The sequence below is a fragment of the Bombina bombina genome, chromosome 9, assembly GCF_027579735.1.
Source record: "Bombina bombina isolate aBomBom1 chromosome 9, aBomBom1.pri, whole genome shotgun sequence".
NCBI lineage: Eukaryota > Metazoa > Chordata > Amphibia > Anura > Bombinatoridae > Bombina > Bombina bombina.
The window spans coordinates 5,077,469-5,095,090 of NC_069507.1; the positions used below are offsets into that span (position 1 = coordinate 5,077,469).

Sequence of the window (17,622 nt, forward strand, 5' to 3'; positions counted from 1 at the left end):
TGGTCTGTTCCATATCCTACTGGTCTACTCCATATTTTACTGGTCTGCTCTTGTTCACCTTCCACCCATGTGATCTGAGAAATGCCAGAACTATGTCCGTATGTGACTTGGCAATCTGAAAGCTTGACGCCTGTATCAGGATGTCGTCCAGATAAGGGGCCACTGATATACCTCGCGGTCTTAGGACCGCCAAAAGCGATCCCAGAACCTTTGTAAAGATTCTTGGAGCTGTAGCTAACCCGAAGGGAAGAGCCACAAATTGGTAATGCCTGTCCAGAAAGGCAAACCTTAGGAACCGATGATGATCTATGTGAATCGGTATGTGAAGGTAAGCATCCTTCAAATCCACTGTGGTCATGTACTGACCCTTCTGGATCATAGGTAGGATGGTCCGAATAGTTTCCATTTTGAACGATGGAACTCTGAGGAATTTGTTTAAGATCTTTAGATCCAAAATGGGTCTGAAGGTTCCCTCTTTTTTGGGAACCACAAACAGATTTGAATAAAAACCCTGTCCCTGTTCCGACTGTGGAACTGGACAGATCACTCCCATAACTAGGAGGTCTTGCACACAGCGTAAGAATGCCTCTTTCTTTATCTGGTTTACAGATAATCTCGAAAGGTGAAATCTCCCTTGAGGAGGGGAAGCTTTGAAATCCAGAAGATATCCCTGAGATATGATCTCCAACGCCCAGGGATCCTGAACATCTCTTGCCCACGCCTGGGCGAAGGGAGAAAGTCTGCCCCCTACTAGATCCGTTACCGGATAGGGGGCCGTTCCTTCATGCTGTCTTAGAGGCAGCAGCAGGCTTTCTGGCCTGCTTGCCTTTGTTCCAGGACTGGTTAGGTTTCCAGCCAGGCTTGGATTGAGCAAAAGTTCCCTCTTGTCTTGTAGCAGAGGAAGTTGATGCTGCACCTGCCTTGAAGTTTCGAAAGGCACGAAAATTAGACTGTTTGGCCTTTGATTTGGCCCTGTCTTGAGGAAGGGTATGACCCTTACCTCCAGTAATGTCAGCAATAATTTCCTTCAAACCAGGCCCGAATAGGGTCTGCCCCTTGAAGGGAATGTTAAGTAATTTAGACTTTGAAGTCACGTCAGCTGACCAAGATTTAAGCCATAGCGCCCTACGCGCCTGGATGGTGAATCCAGAATTCTTAGCCATTAGTTTAGTCAAATGAACAATGGCGTCAGAAACAAAAGAATTAGCTAGCTTAAGTGTTTCTAAGCTTGTCAAGTATTTCAGTCAATGGAGTAGCTGTCTGAAAGGCCTCTTCCAGAGACTTAAACCAGAACGCCGCAGCAGCAGTGACAGGCGCAATGCATGCAAGGGGCTGCAGGATAAAACCTTGTTGAATAAACATTTTCTTAAGGTAACCTTCTAATTTTTTATCCATTGGATCTGAAAAAGCTGATCTTTATTGTTTAAAGTGAAATCAATACATTTAGTACACATTCTCATATGGGGTTCCACCATGGCTTTTAAACATAATGAACAAGGAGTTTCCTCTATTTCAGACATGTTTATACAGACTAGCAATGAGACTAGCAAGCTTGGAAAACACTTTACATCAAGTTAAACAAGCAATATAAAAAATGTTACTGTGCCTTTAAGGGAAACAAATTTTGCTAAAATTTGAAATAACAGTGAAAAAAGGCAGTTAAACTAACGAAATTTTTACAGTGTATGTAACAAGTTAGCAGAGCATTGCACCCACTTGCAAATGGATGATTAACCCCTTAATACAAAAAACGGATTAACAAATTGAAAAAAACGTTTTTTAAACAGTCACAACAACTGCCACAGCTCCACTGTGGCTTTACCTTCCTCAATATATGACTTTTGAAGCCTTTTGAGCCCTTCAGAGATGTCCTAAAGCATGCAGGGGACTGCTGAGGGAAGCTGAATGTCTCTGTCTGTAATTTTAACTGCGCAAAAAAGCGCTAAAATAGGCCCCTCCCACTCATATTACAACAGTGGAAAGCCTCAGGAAACTGTTTCTAGGCAAAAATCAAGCCAGCCATGTGGAAAAAACTAGGCCCCAATAAGTTTTATCACCAAAGCATATATAAAAACGATTAAACATGCCATCAAACGTTTTATATTGCACATTAATCAGAGTATATACCTCTGATAGCAAGCCTGATACTAGTCGCTATTAAATCACTGTATTTAGGCTTAACTTACATTAATCCGGTATCAGCAGCTTTTTTCTAGCAAATTCCATCCCTAGAAAAACTTAAACGGCACATACCTTATTGCAGGATAACCTGCACGCCATTCTCCCTCTGAAGTTACCTCACTCCTCAGACATATATGAGAACAGCAGTGGATCTTAGTTACTTCTGCTAAGATCATAGAAAAACGCAGGCAGATTCTTCTTCTAAATGCTGCCTGAGATAAAATAGTACAACTCCGGTACCATTTAAAAACAATAAACTTTTGATTGAAGAAAAAACTAACTATATTACACCACTTTCCTCTTACTACCTCCAGCTATGTTGAGAGTTTGCAAGAGAATGACTAGATATGGCAGTTAGGGGAGGAGCTATATAGCAGCTCTGCTGTGGGTGATCCTCTTGCAACTTCCTGTTGGGAAGGAGAATATCCCACAAGTAATGGATGATCCGTGGACTGGATACACCTTACAAGAGAAAGATAGATAATCCATTTATTACCCATTTCCCAGTTTTGCATAAGCAACACCGTTATATTAATATACTTTTTACCTCTGTGATTACCCTGTATCTAAGCCTCTGCAGACTGCCCCTTATCTCAGTTATATTAATATACTTTTTAACTCTGTGATTACCCTGTATCTAAGCCTCTGCAGACTGCCCCTTATTTCAGTTATATTAATATACTTTTTACCTCTGTGATTACCCTGTATCTAAGCCTCTGCAGACTGTTCCTTATCTCAGTTATATTAATATACTTTTTACCTCTGTGATTACCTTGTATCTAAGCCTTTGCAGACTGCCCCCATCTCAGTTTTATTAATATTCTTTTTACCTCTGTAATTACCTTGTATCTAAGCCTCTGCAGGCTGCTCCTTATCTCAGTTATATTAATATACTTTTTACCTCTGTGATTACCTTGTATCTAAGCCTCTGCAGACTGCTCCTTATCTCAGTTATATTAATATACTTTTTACCTCTGTGATTACCTTGTAGCTAAGCCTTTGCAGACTGCCCCCATCTCAGTTTTATTAATATTCTTTTTACCTCTGTAATTACCTTGTATCTAAGCCTCTGCAGGATGCTCCTTATCTCAGTTATATTAATATACTTTTTACCTCTGTGATTACCTTGTATCTAAGCCTCTGCAGACTGCTCCTTATCTCAGTTATATTAATATACGTTTTACCTCTGTGATTACCTTGTATCTAAGCCTCTGCAGATTGCCCCTTATCTCAGTTATATTAATATACTTTTTACCTCTGTGATTAACCTGTATCTAAGCCTCTGCAGACTGCCCCTTATCTCAGTTATATTAATATACTTTTGACCTCTGTGATTACCTTGTATCTAACCCTCTGCAGACTGCTCCTTATCTCAGTTATATTAATATACTTTTTACCTCTGTGATTACCCTGTATCTAAGCCTCTGCAGACTGCCCCTTATCTCAGTTATATTAATATACTTTTTACCTCTGTGATTACCTTGCATCTAACCCTCTGCAGACTGCTCCTTATCTCAGTTATATTAATATACTTTTTACCTCTGTGATTAACCTGTATCTAAACCTCTGCAGACTGCCCCTTAGCTCAGTTATATTAATATACATTTTACCTCTGTGATTACCTTGTATCTAAGCCTCTGCAGATTGCCCCTTATCTCAGTTATATTAATATACTTTTTACCTAAGTGATTACCTTGTATCTAAGCCTAAGCAGACTGCCCCTTATCTCAGTTATTTTAATATACTTTTTACCTCTGTAATTACCTTGTATCTAAGCCTCTGCAGACTGCCCCTTATCTCAGTTATATTAATATACTTTTTACCTCTGTGATTACCTTGTATCTAAGCCTCTGCAGACTGCCCCTTATCTCAGTTATATTAATATACTTTTTACCTAAGTGATTACCTTGTATCTAAGCCTCTGCAGACTGCCCCTTATCTCAGTTATTTTAATATACTTTTTACCTCTGTAATTACCTTGTATCTAAGCCTCTGCAGACTGCCCCTTATCTCAGTTATATTAATATACTTTTGACCTCTGTGATTACCTTGTATCTAACCCTCTGCAGACTGCTCCTTATCTCAGTTATATTAATATACTTTTTACCTCTGTGATTACCCTGTATCTAAGCCTCTGCAGACTGCCCCTTATCTCAGTTATATTAATATACTTTTTACCTCTGTGATTACCTTGTATCTAACCCTCTGCAGACTGCTCCTTATCTCAGTTATATTAATATACTTTTTACCTCTGTGATTAACCTGTATCTAAACCTCTGCAGACTGCCCCTTATCTCAGTTATATTAATATACTTTTTACCTCTGTGATTACCTTGTATCTAAGCCTTTGCAGACTGCCCCTTATCTCAGTTATATTAATATACTTTTTACCTGTGATTACCCTGTATCTAAGCCTCTGCAGACTGCTCCTTATCTCAGTTATATTAATATACTTCTTACCTCTGTGATTACCTTGTATCTAAGCCTCTGCAGACTGCTCCTTATCTCAGTTATATTAATATACTTTTTACCTCTGATTACCTTGTATCTAAGCCTCTGCAGACTGCTCCTTATCTCAGTTATATTAATATACTTTTTACCTCTGTGATTACCCTGTATCTAAGCCTCTGCAGACTGCCCCCTTATCTCAGTTATATTAATATACTTTTTAACTCTGTGATTACCCTGTATCTAACCCTCTGCAGACTGCTCCTTATCTCAGTTATATTAATATACTTTTTACCTCTAATTACCTTGTATCTAAGCCTCTGCAGACTGCTCCTTATCTCAGTTATATTAATATATTTTTTACCTCTGTGATTACCTTGCATATAAACCTCTGCAGACTGCCCCTTATCTGTTTTATTAATATACTTTTTACCTCTAATTACCTTGTATCTAAGCCTCTGCAGACTGCTCCTTATCTCAGTTATATTAATATACTTTTTACCTCTGATTACCCTGTATCGAAGCCTCTGCAGACTGCCCCTTATCTCAGTTATATTAATATACTTCTTACCTCTGTTATTACCCTGTATCTAAGCCTCTGCAGACTGCTCCTTATCTCAGTTATATTAATATACTTTTTACCTCTGTGATTACCTTGTATCTAAGCCTCTGCAGACTGCTCCTTATCTCAGTTATATTAATATACTTTTTACCTCTGTGATTACCTTGTATCTATGCCTCTGCAGACTGCCCCCTTATCTCAGTTATATTAATATACTGTTTACCTCTGTGATTACCTTGTATCTAAGCCTCTGCAGACTGCTCCTTATCGCAGTTATATTAATATACTTTTTACCTCTGTGATTACCTTGTATCTAAGCCTTTGCAGACTGCCCCTTATCTCAGTTATATTAATATACTTTTTACCTCTGTGATTACCTTGTATCTAAGCCTTTGCAGACTGCCCCTTATCTCAGTTATATTAATATACTTTTTACCTCTGTGATTACCTTGTATCTAAGCCTTTGCAGACTGCCCCTTATCTCAGTTATATTAATATACTTTTTACCTCTGTGATTACCTTGTATCTAAGCCTCTGCAGACTGCCCCCTTATCTCAGTTATATTAATATACTTTTTACCTCTGTGATTACCTTGTATCTAAGCCTCTGCAGACTGCTCCTTATCTCAGTTATATTAATATACTTTTTACCTCTGTGATTACCTTGTATCTAAGCCTCTGCAGACTGCCCCTTATCTCAGTTATATTAATATACTTTTTCCTCTGTAATTACCCTGTATCTAACCTTCTGCAGACTGCCCCTTATCTCAGTTATTTTGATAGACTTGCATTTGAGCCAATCAGTGGTGACTTATGCCCTCTATTTGTGAAAAACATGTTCCTTATTTTTGTCCTAATCCAATGAATTGTAAAGAGGCTTCTCCATCATTTGCAGTAGGATTTTAGGCAAATCGTTTGTCTCAGGTGTGAAGGCTGCAGATGGTTCGTTCACCTCCTGGTTAGGCTGAATTGGAGGTTGGACATTCTCCTATTACTGCCCATTCCAGCGGCTACTTCCTGGGTTTTTAAGAATGAGGTGTCTGTTGATCAAGTTTGCAAGGCAGCTACTTGTTCTCCCTTCATATTAAATTCTACAATTTTGTTTTTGCTTTGTCAGATGCAGCTTTTGGTAGGAAACTCTCTCAGGCAGTTAATATTCTCATGTACATATATCATATTACGCAGCTTTTGGTAGGAAACTCTCTCAGGCAGTTGTTTCCTGGGCATTAATATTCTCATGTACATATATCATGTTACGCAGCTTTTGGTAGGAAACTCTCTCAGGCAGTTGTTTCCTGGGCATTAATATTCTCATGTACATATATCATGTTACGCAGCTTTTGGTAGGAAACTCTCTCAGGCAGTTGTTTCCTGGGCATTAATATTCTCATGTACATATATCATGTTACGCAGCTTTTGGTAGGAAACTCTCTCAGGCAGTTGTTTCCTGGGCATTAATATTCTCATGTACATATATCATGTTACGCAGCTTTTGGTAGGAAACTCTCTCAGGCAGTTGTTTCCTGGGCATTAATATTCTCATGTACATATATCATGTTACGCAGCTTTTGGTAGGAAACTCTCTCAGGCAGTTGTTTTCTGGGCATTAATATTCTCATGTACATATATCATGTTACGCAGCTTTTGGTAGGAAACTCTCTCAGGCAGTTGTTTTCTGGGCATTAATATTCTCATGTACATATATCATGTTACGCAGCTTTTGGTAGGAAACTCTCTCAGGCAGTTGTTTCCTGGGCATTAATATTCTCATGTACATATATCATGTTACGCAGCTTTTGGTAGGAAACTCTCTCAGGCAGTTGTTTCCTGGGCATTAATATTCTCATGTACATATATCATGTTACGCAGCTTTTGGTAGGAAACTCTCTCAGGCAGTTGTTTCCTGGGCATTAATATTCTCATGTACATATATCATGTTACGCAGCTTTTGGTAGGAAACTCTCTCAGGCAGTTGTTTTCTGGGCATTAATATTCTCATGTACATATATCATGTTACGCAGCTTTTGGTAGGAAACTCTCTCAGGCAGTTGTTTCCTGGGCATTAATATTCTCATGTACATATATCATGTTACGCAGCTTTTGGTAGGAAACTCTCTCAGGCAGTTGTTTCCTGGGCATTAATATTCTCATGTACATATATCATGTTACGCAGCTTTTGGTAGGAAACTCTCTCAGGCAGTTGTTTCCTGGGCATTAATATTCTCATGTACATATATCATGTTACGCAGCTTTTGGTAGGAAACTCTCTCAGGCAGTTGTTTCCTGGGCATTAATATTCTCATGTACATATATCATGTTTTGCAGCTTATAAAAGAAACATTTTGACAAAAAAGAAAAAAAAAGAAAAATAGTGGCGCGCTATTTAGCGCTTTAGCTCGAGTGTTCATACCACCAGACGTAAAGATTTTGCATGCGTATTACAAGTTAAAAGTAATACTCTTGCACATATTTTCCCCAAAGACTTCAATGGAGAGCGCAGAAGTAAAAAAACAAACACTCGTGCACTCACTCGACAGGAGTTATTAAACTATAAATATGTTTCAGCAGTCTGAAGGCTTGTGCACTGCCCTGCAACAAACTACAGTTCAAGCACCAGCTGAATCACTGGGACAAGCACAAAAGTAAAAGAATGAATGCGTATTGCATATTATTTAATTGGTGAATTTCTGGGAGATTAAATAAAGTATTTCATTTACAAAACAACTTTGTGTGTAATTTACAAGAAGACTGTGAGTTTGTATTCGTTGTTATTTCTGTAGCAGGAGCGATATGCGCCATTCTGCAGTTTGAACACACAGTACTTTACCTTACAGTCTAATCTGCACAGACGTCCCTCGTTAGCCACCATGTCCCCTGGCGCCTGCAGAAAGTACGGCCGGAAGAATCGCTCTTGTACGGTTTCACTGTCTACTTCAGCTAGCCGAGCCCTTGACCTGCCGGTTACAGACTTTTATCATTTATATTCACACACAAATGTAGCAAACAGCAGTGTATTCCCCCATAATGCACACACGTACGGCATTCATGCAATGCATACGCACTCTCTTGTATACACATAGGCCAGATTACGAGTGGAGCGCTAACAGTTATGCACGAGTGATAAGGGGTTTATGGCGGGTGTTTGCACGCAACAGGTTTTTCGATTATATTACAAGTTGAAAGTAAAGCGATCGCTTGAGTGCAATTGAAGTAAGCGCGTCCTCAGAAGAGCTCTTGTTAACTGTTTTGCGAGACAAAAATCATAAAAAATACATTTCAAAGTATAGTTACACTCATAACACCATCTGATAAAAACCAATACAGACACTACCTGTCTGTGCCACTAACTACACTATATATATACACACACTACCTGTCTGTGTCACTAACTACACTATATATACACACATACACTACCTGTATGTGCCACTAACTACACTATATATACACACACTACCTGTCTGTGTCACTAACTACACTATACACACATACACTACCTGTCTGTGTCACTAATTACACTATACACACACATATACACTACCTGTCTGTGTCACTAATTACACTATATACACACATACACTACCTGTCTGTGTCACTAATTACACTATACACACACATACACTACCTGTCTGTGTCACTAATTACACTATATACATACAAATACACTACCTGTCTGTGTCACTAATTACACTATACACACATACACTACCTGTCTGTGTCACTAATTACACTATATACACACATACACTACCTGTCTGTGTCACTAATTACACTATATACATACAAATACACTACCTGTCTGTGTCACTAATTACACTATACACACATACACTACCTGTCTGTGTCACTAATTACACTATATACACACACACACTACCTGTCTGTGTCACTAATTACACTATATACACACACACACTACCTGTCTGTGTCACTAATTACACTATACACACACACATACACTACCTGTCTGTGTCACTAATTACACTATATACACACACATACACTACCTGTCTGTGTCACTAATTACACTATATACACACACACACTACCTGTCTGTGTCACTAATTACACTATACACACACACACACATACACTACCTGTCTGTGTCACTAACTACACTGTACACACACATACACTACCTGTCTGTGTCACTAACTACACTATATACACACACATACACTACCTGTCTGTGTCACTAATTACACTATACACACATACACTACCTGTCTGTGTCACTAATTACACTATATACATACACTACCTGTCTGTGTCACTAATTACACTATACACACACATACACTACCTGTTTGTGTCACTAACTACACTATACACATACACTACCTGTCTGTGTCACTAATTACACTATATACATACATACACTACCTGTTTGTGTCACTAACTACATTATACACACACATACACTACCTGTCTGTGTCACTAACTACACTATACACATACACTACCTGTCTGTGTCACTAATTACACTATACACACACATACACTACCTGTCTGTGTCACTAAATACACTATACACACACATACACTACTGTTATGTTCTGTGTGTAGTCAGGATTAGAACATTCAGTTGTGTGCTGTTACCTTGTGTCTTGCACATATCATGAAGACTCTGCAGCAGGAACTTTAGATAACTTTTATTCAGCTACAGCCACATGGCTTATTCTCTAGCAGGTTCCATCAGTAAAACTAACATGACTTCTGATGATGTCACAGAGACCCAGACACACCCAGGGGGTGTGGTGAGCTAAGCTTAAAGCTGCAGTAATCTTAACATCCCCTTTTTTCTCCAAAAAAAAAAATTAAAAAAAAATATATATATATATAAAAAATAAACAATAAAAAAAAAAGAACAGACAGTGGATAATATTGTAACATACAACAAGTAACTAAACCATACACTTGAACTTAGAACAGTTTATCTCTATAGTCTATGTGCACAAGACCTAGGTCGCAGGCTAGATTTTAGTCACAGTTATGTTTTCTGCGATAAGTCCGCCTTCGGATTAGGTCATTCCTTGCTGAATAATCTCTCACTGAATCCTCACATTGCCATCTAGAAGGTGGCCTTCTGTTTCTAGAGGGCCGTAGAGTATTTGGTTCAGGAGAAATTGCCTGTGGAGGAGTACCCAATGGTTGTTGATCACCTGTGATATTTTGTTGTTGGACAGAATCATTCTGAGGTTGATCTGTTTCAGTTGTGTTCATTGCATTTTCATCCTCAGAAGACTCAGGTGGGCACCACACTGCATGCCAGATATCCTCACCATCTGAATCATTTGATATTTGTGTAGCTGGTTGAGATCTATGTCTCATTTGTTCTACATGGCGGGAAACTGTACCACCAGCTTGTAGTTGAACTTTAAACATTCTGTTGCCCATGCCTTGTATTATGACAGCTGGAATCCATTTATTTGGGCCACGGTAGTTTCTAACCCATACTCTGTCATGAAGAACAAATTCTGAAACGCTAGAAGTGTTCAACTCTTGTGTGGGATGTTCTGGTCTAACTTTATCCAGTGGAGTTCTCAGGCGTCTTCCAAACATTAACATTGCAGGTGATAGCCCAGTAGTGGCATGGGGTGTGTTTCGATAGTTAAACAAAAAATTAGAAAGGGAGTTTGGATTAAATTTTGATTTCTGAGAGACAGCTAAGTGGCGTTTTAAAGTTTGTACAAATCTTTCAGCCTGTCCATTAGAGGCTGGAAAATATGGAGCTGTCTTACAGTGTTTGATGTTATTTGTATCTAGAAAGGTTTCAAATTCATGTGATATGAACTGTGGACCATTGTCTGAGACTAAAGTTTGTGGCAGTCCAAATCTTGCAAACATACTGGAAAGAACGACAATGGTTTGTTGTGTTGTAGTACTTGACATTTGAACTACTTCTGGCCACTTGGAATGAGCATCCACAGCCACCAAATACATTCGTCCATCCACTGGCCCCGCAAAATCAACATGGATTCTTGTCCAAGGTTCATTTGGCCATGGCCAAGTTTTTGAGGTGTCCCTGCTGGGATTCCGCTGTGTCTGTGCACATGCATTGCAAGCAGCTACATAAGAAGCAATATCTGTATCCAATTTAGGCCACCAAAAATATTCTCGTGCTCTTTGCTTCATTTTTACTACACCCTGATGTGAGCTGTGTAGTAACTTTAATGCTAATGTTTGCAGTAAGTTCGGAATTATCACTCGTGACCCCCATAACAGACAGCCTGAGTCATGCACAATTTCCTTCTTCCTTGTAAAATATGGCTGAAGGTCAGAGCGAACCACTTTAGGCCACCCATGTTGAACAAAAGACTTGATTTCCTGTAAGGTAGAATCAGAGCATGTATAAGTAGCAATCACTTTGGAATTTAGATTTACAGGCTGTGGAGGGGTTTCTATGATTTTAGAAGATGTTGTCATGTGATGTACCATTGGTAATCTAGAAAACATATCCACATTCGTATGATCACTGTGGCATCGATATTTAATGGAGTAGTTGTAAGCCGCCAGCTGAAGTGCATAGCGCTGAAGTCGAGCAGCTGTTGTGTTGGAGATACCCTTCTGAGGGTGCAGAATGGACAAAAGTGGTTTATGATCCGTGATCAGAGTAAAAGGTCTGCCATATATATATAAATGTGGAATTTCTTCACAGCCCAAATTATTGCTAAAGCTTCCCGATCAATCTGGGCATAATTTCAATCCGACGGAGTTAAAGATCTGGACGCAAAAGACACAGGACGTTCAGACCCATCGGGCATAATGTGTGAAAGTACTGCGCCTAAACCATATGGTGAAGCATCACAGGCTAGTACCAAAGGCTTCTTAAGGTCATAGTGGACAAGGAGTCTTGATTCCAGAAGAAGCTGCTTAGAGCGTTCAAATGCTCGTGTACATAAGTCAGTCCAGGCCCACTGGTTTTTACTATCTAAAAGACGGTGTAGTGGATATAGTAAATGAGCCAAATTTGGTAAAAATCTGTGATAGTAATTGAGCAACCCCAAATAAGAACGTAGCTGAGATACATTAACAGGGGTGGGAGCATGAACCAGCGCTTTCACTTTTTCAGCAGTTGTGTGTAGACCAGTCTTGTCCACTACATGTGCACAATATTCTAAACTCTTGCAGAAGAACTCACACTTTTCCATGTTAACTTTCAGTCCGAATTCCTGTAGGCGTTGTAAAACAGCTTCAACATTGGCTTTATGAGCAGCATCATTTTCACCAGTGATAAGCATGTCATCTAACATACAGTGGGTATGTGGAATACCTGCCAAGATCTCATCCATTATCCGTTGCCACACTGCAGGTGCTGGGGCAATGCCAAACACCATCCGCGTATACTGAAAAAGTCCTTTGTGAGTGTTGATAGTTAACAGGTGTCTGGAGTCTGGATGCACCTCTAATTGTAAGTATGCTTGATGCAAGTCAATTTTTGTAAATTTTTCACCCCCTGCCAGAGAACTAAACAATTCTTCAATCCGTGGTAAAGGATACTGGTCCACAAGTAATTGAGGGTTAAGGCCCACTCTGAAATCTCCACAGATGCGAATGTCCCCATTCTTTTTTCTGACAGGAACTATTGGGGAAGCCCATTCACTGCTAGACACTGGAACAATAATCCCCTGATTTCGTAGTCTTTCTAGTTCTGCTTCAATTTTAGGTTTAAGTGCAAATGGTACAACTCTTGGTTTACAAAATTTTGGAATAGCATTTTCTTTTAGGTGAAGCTGAATCTGCTTGTCTTTCACTAAACCTAGGTTCCCATCAAATACAGTCTTATATTTGTGCTTTAGTGAATTAATCCAAGAAGAATTTGAATTCCCACTTTGGTCCAGCAGTTTGTTAAGTGGTAACTGTTGTGGTAACTTTGGCATGCCCAATGCTTGGATCCAGGATCTACCAAACAAAGGTGGTCCTCCTTTAGGTAAAATGTAGAGGCGTAGATTTTTAGTTATACCATTAAATGTCACTGTAGGTGATACACACCCAATAGGCTTTATTATTTCATTTGAATATGTTTGCATGGTGACAGTTGTTTGAACAATTGGTTGCCTTAGTCCCAGGCGGTTCCAATCAGCAGCTGTGATAACAGAGACTGCTGCTCCTGTATCAACTTCCATAATGAGAGGTTTACCATCTATATTCACCTTTGCTTGCAGTTCTGGAATTTTATTCTCAAGGCTGTAGATCTGTAATGTGTATAATGGTTTGTCTTCCTCTGAATCAGTGTGTGGTGTATCTACTTGCACATGAAAAGCTGCACGTGACTTGCTGACTTTCTTACTTTTATCTCTGTCTAAGGAACTTCTGCACACTCTCTTTGTATGACCAATCTTCCCACACCCATAGCAGGTGCTGTTCCTAAACCTGCAGGCATTTGCTGTGTGATTTGTGTCACCACCTCTGTAACAAGCTGTCTGTGACCCTTGTCTAGCTGGATACTGTTTATTTAGGTGCATACTTGTATGAAAACCATCTATTTCCTTATCACAAACTGCCTGTGCTGGGGCCTGGAGCATTTGTGCATCTTTAGTAGCAAGTTCCATGACTGTAGCTATCTCTATAGCACGCTTTAGTGTTAACTCATCCTCTGCTAATAGTCTCTTTTGTACTGTATAGCCCATGAGTCCAATAACAAACATGTCACGTAAAGCAGTGTTTAAATAATCACCAAATCTGCAGCTACTTGCTAGTTTCTTTAAACTGATCACATAAGTTTAATGTCCTCATGCTGCAATTGCTTGCGTGTGTAAAACTTAAAGCGTTCTGATATCTCTTAGGTAGGTAGTGGTCAGATAACAGGCAGATCAGGTCAGACAGAGGTTTAGCATTAGGTTTATCTGGTGAGAGAATGTCCCTTAATGTAGTGTAAGCTGCTGAGCCTATAGTTGTCAGAAACACAGCCACTTGCTTATCAGCTCCTATGTTATTTGCTGTACAATATAGCTCAAACTGTTCAACCCATGTGTCCCATCTGTCTGTGTCTGCTGCAAACACAGGAAAGGTGCCAATAAGTGCCATTATGTGTGTGTTATCTGTCTGTGTCTGGTGCAAACACAGGTAAGGTGCCAATAAGTGCCATTATGTGTGTGTTATCTGTCTGTGTCTGGTGCAAACACAGGTAAGGTGCCAATAAGTGCCATTATATGTGTGTTATCTGTCTGTGTCTGGTGCAAACACAGGTAAGGTGCCAATAAGTGCCATTATATGTGTGTTATCTGTCTGTGTCTGATGCAAACACAGGTAAGGTGCCAATAAGTGCCATTATATGTGTGTTATCTGTCTGTGTCTGGTACAAACACAGATAAGGTGCCAATAAGTGCCATTATATGTGTGTTATCTGTCTGTGTCTGATGCAAACACAGGTAAGGTGCCAATAAGTGCCATTATATGTGTGTTATCTGTCTGTGTCTGGTGCAAACACAGGTAAGGTGCCAATAAGTGCCATTATATGTGTGTTATCTGTCTGTGTCTGATGCAAACACAGGTAAGGTGCCAATAAGTGCCATTATATGTGTGTTATCTGTCTGTGTCTGCTGCAAACACAGGTAAGGTGCCAATAAGTGCCATTATATGTGTCCCATATGTCTGTGTCTGGTACAAACACAGGTAAGGTGCCAATAAGTGCCATTATAGGGTCAGACCACAGATCCTGGTCGCCAGCTGTTATGTTCTCTGTGTAGTCAGGATTAGAACACTCAGTTGTGTGCTGTTACCTTGTGTCTGATGTCTCTTGCACATATCATGAAGACTCTGCAGCAGGAACTTTAGATAACTTTTATTCAGCTACAACCACATGGCTTATTCTCTAGCAGGTTCCATCAGTAAAACTAACATGGCTTCTGATGATGTCACAGAGACCCAGACACACCCAGGGGGTGTGGTGAGCTGAGCTTAAAGCTGCAGTAATCTTAACACATACACTACCTGTCTGTGTCACTAATTACACTATATACACACATACACTACCTGTCTGTGTCACTAATTACACTATATACACACATACACTACCTGTCTGTGTCACTAATTACACTATATACATACATATACTACCTGTCTGTGTCACTAATTACACTATACACACATACACTACCTGTCTGTGTCACTAATTACACTATATACATACATATACTACCTGTCTGTGTCACTAATTACACTATACACACATACACTACCTGTCTGTGTCACTAATTACACTATATACATACATATACTACCTGTCTGTGTCACTAATTACACTATATACACACATACACTACCTGTCTGTGTCACTAATTACACTATACACACATACACTACCTGTCTGTGTCACTAATTACACTATATACATACATATACTACCTGTCTGTGTCACTAATTACACTATACACACATACACTACCTGTCTGTGTCACTAATTACACTATACACACACACACATACACTACCTGTCTGTGTCACTAATTACACTATATACACACATACACTACCTGTCTGTGTCACTAATTACACTATACACACATACACTACCTGTCTGTGTCACTAATTACACTATACACACACACACATACACTACCTGTCTGTGTCACTAATTACACTATACACATACACTACCTGTCTGTGTCACTAATTACACTATATACATACATATACTACCTGTCTGTGTCACTAATTACACTATACACACATACACTACCTGTCTGTTTCACTAATTACACTATATACATACATATACTACCTGTCTGTGTCACTAATTACACTATACACACATACACTACCTGTCTGTGTCACTAATTACACTATATACACACACACACTACCTGTCTGTGTCACTAATTACACTATATACACACACATACACTACCTGTCTGTGTCACTAATTACACTATATACATACATACACTACCTGTCTGTGTCACTAATTACACTATATACACACATACACTACCTGTCTGTGTCACTAATTACACTATATACACACACACTACCTGTCTGTGTCACTAATTACACTATATACACACACATACACTACCTGTCTGTGTCACTAACTACACTGTACACACACATACACTACCTGTCTGTGTCACTAACTACACTATATACACACACAAACACTACCTGTCTGTGTCACTAATTACACTATACACACACACACATACACTACCTGTCTGTGTCACTAACTACACTATATACATACACATACACTACCTGTCTGTGTCACTAACTACACTATATACACACATACACTACTTGTCTGTGTCACTAATTACACTATATACATACAAATACACTACCTGTCTGTGTCACTAACTACACTATACACACACACACACATACACTACCTGTTTGTGTCACTAACTACATTATACACGCACACATACACTACCTGTCTGTGTCACTAACTACACTATACACATACACTACCTGTCTGTGTCACTAATTACACTATACACACACATACACTACCTGTCTGTGTCACTAACTACACTATATACACATACACTACCTGTCTGTGTCACTAACTACACTATATACACATACACTACCTGTCTGTGTCACTAACTACACTATATACACATACACTACCTGTCTGTGTCACTAATTACACTATACACACACATACACTACCTGTCTGTCACTAACTACATTATACACGCATACATACACTACCTGTCTGTGTCACTAATTACACTATATACATACACATACACTACCTGTCTGACACTAACTACATTATACACGCATACATACACTACCTGTCTGTGTCACTAATTACACTATATACACACACATACACTACCTGTCTGTGTCACTAATTACACTATATACACACACATACACTACCTGTCTGTGTCACTAATTATACTATATACATACACATACACTACCTGTCTGACACTAACTACATTATACACGCATACATACACTACCAGTCTGTGTCACTAATTACACTATATACATACACATACACTACCTGTCTGACACTAACTACATTATACACGCATACATACACTACCTGTCTGTGTCACTAATTACACTATATACACACACATACACTACCTGTCTGTGTCACTAATTACACTATATACACACACATACACTACCTGTCTGTGTCACTAATTACACTATGCACACACACATACACTACCTGTCTGTGTCACTAATTACACTATATACACACACACACTACCTGTCTGTGTCACTAATTACACTGACTATATACACACATACACTACCTTTCTGTGTCACTAATTACACTATATACACACACATACACTACCTGTCTGTGTCACTAATTACACTATATACACACACACTACCTGTCTGTGTCACTAATTACACTATACACACACACACATACACTACCTGTCTGTGTCACTAATTATACAATATACATACACATACACTACCTGTCTGACACTAACTACATTATACACGCATACATAC

The 17,622-nt window shown here is 39.1% G+C and overlaps 1 protein-coding gene across 3 annotated transcripts in view; it reads right to left on the reverse strand.

Annotated features, from left to right (window-relative positions):
• MYPN (myopalladin) overlaps positions 1–17,622 on the reverse strand; it is a 777,058-nt gene that overhangs the window by 127,661 nt on the left and 631,775 nt on the right. For all 3 annotated transcript variants that reach the window (XM_053691847.1, XM_053691846.1, XM_053691845.1), the window contains one exon: positions 8,018–8,144. In XM_053691847.1, coding sequence (XP_053547822.1) covers positions 8,018–8,144 — 127 coding nt within the window. The remainder of the gene's footprint in view (positions 1–8,017; positions 8,145–17,622) is intronic.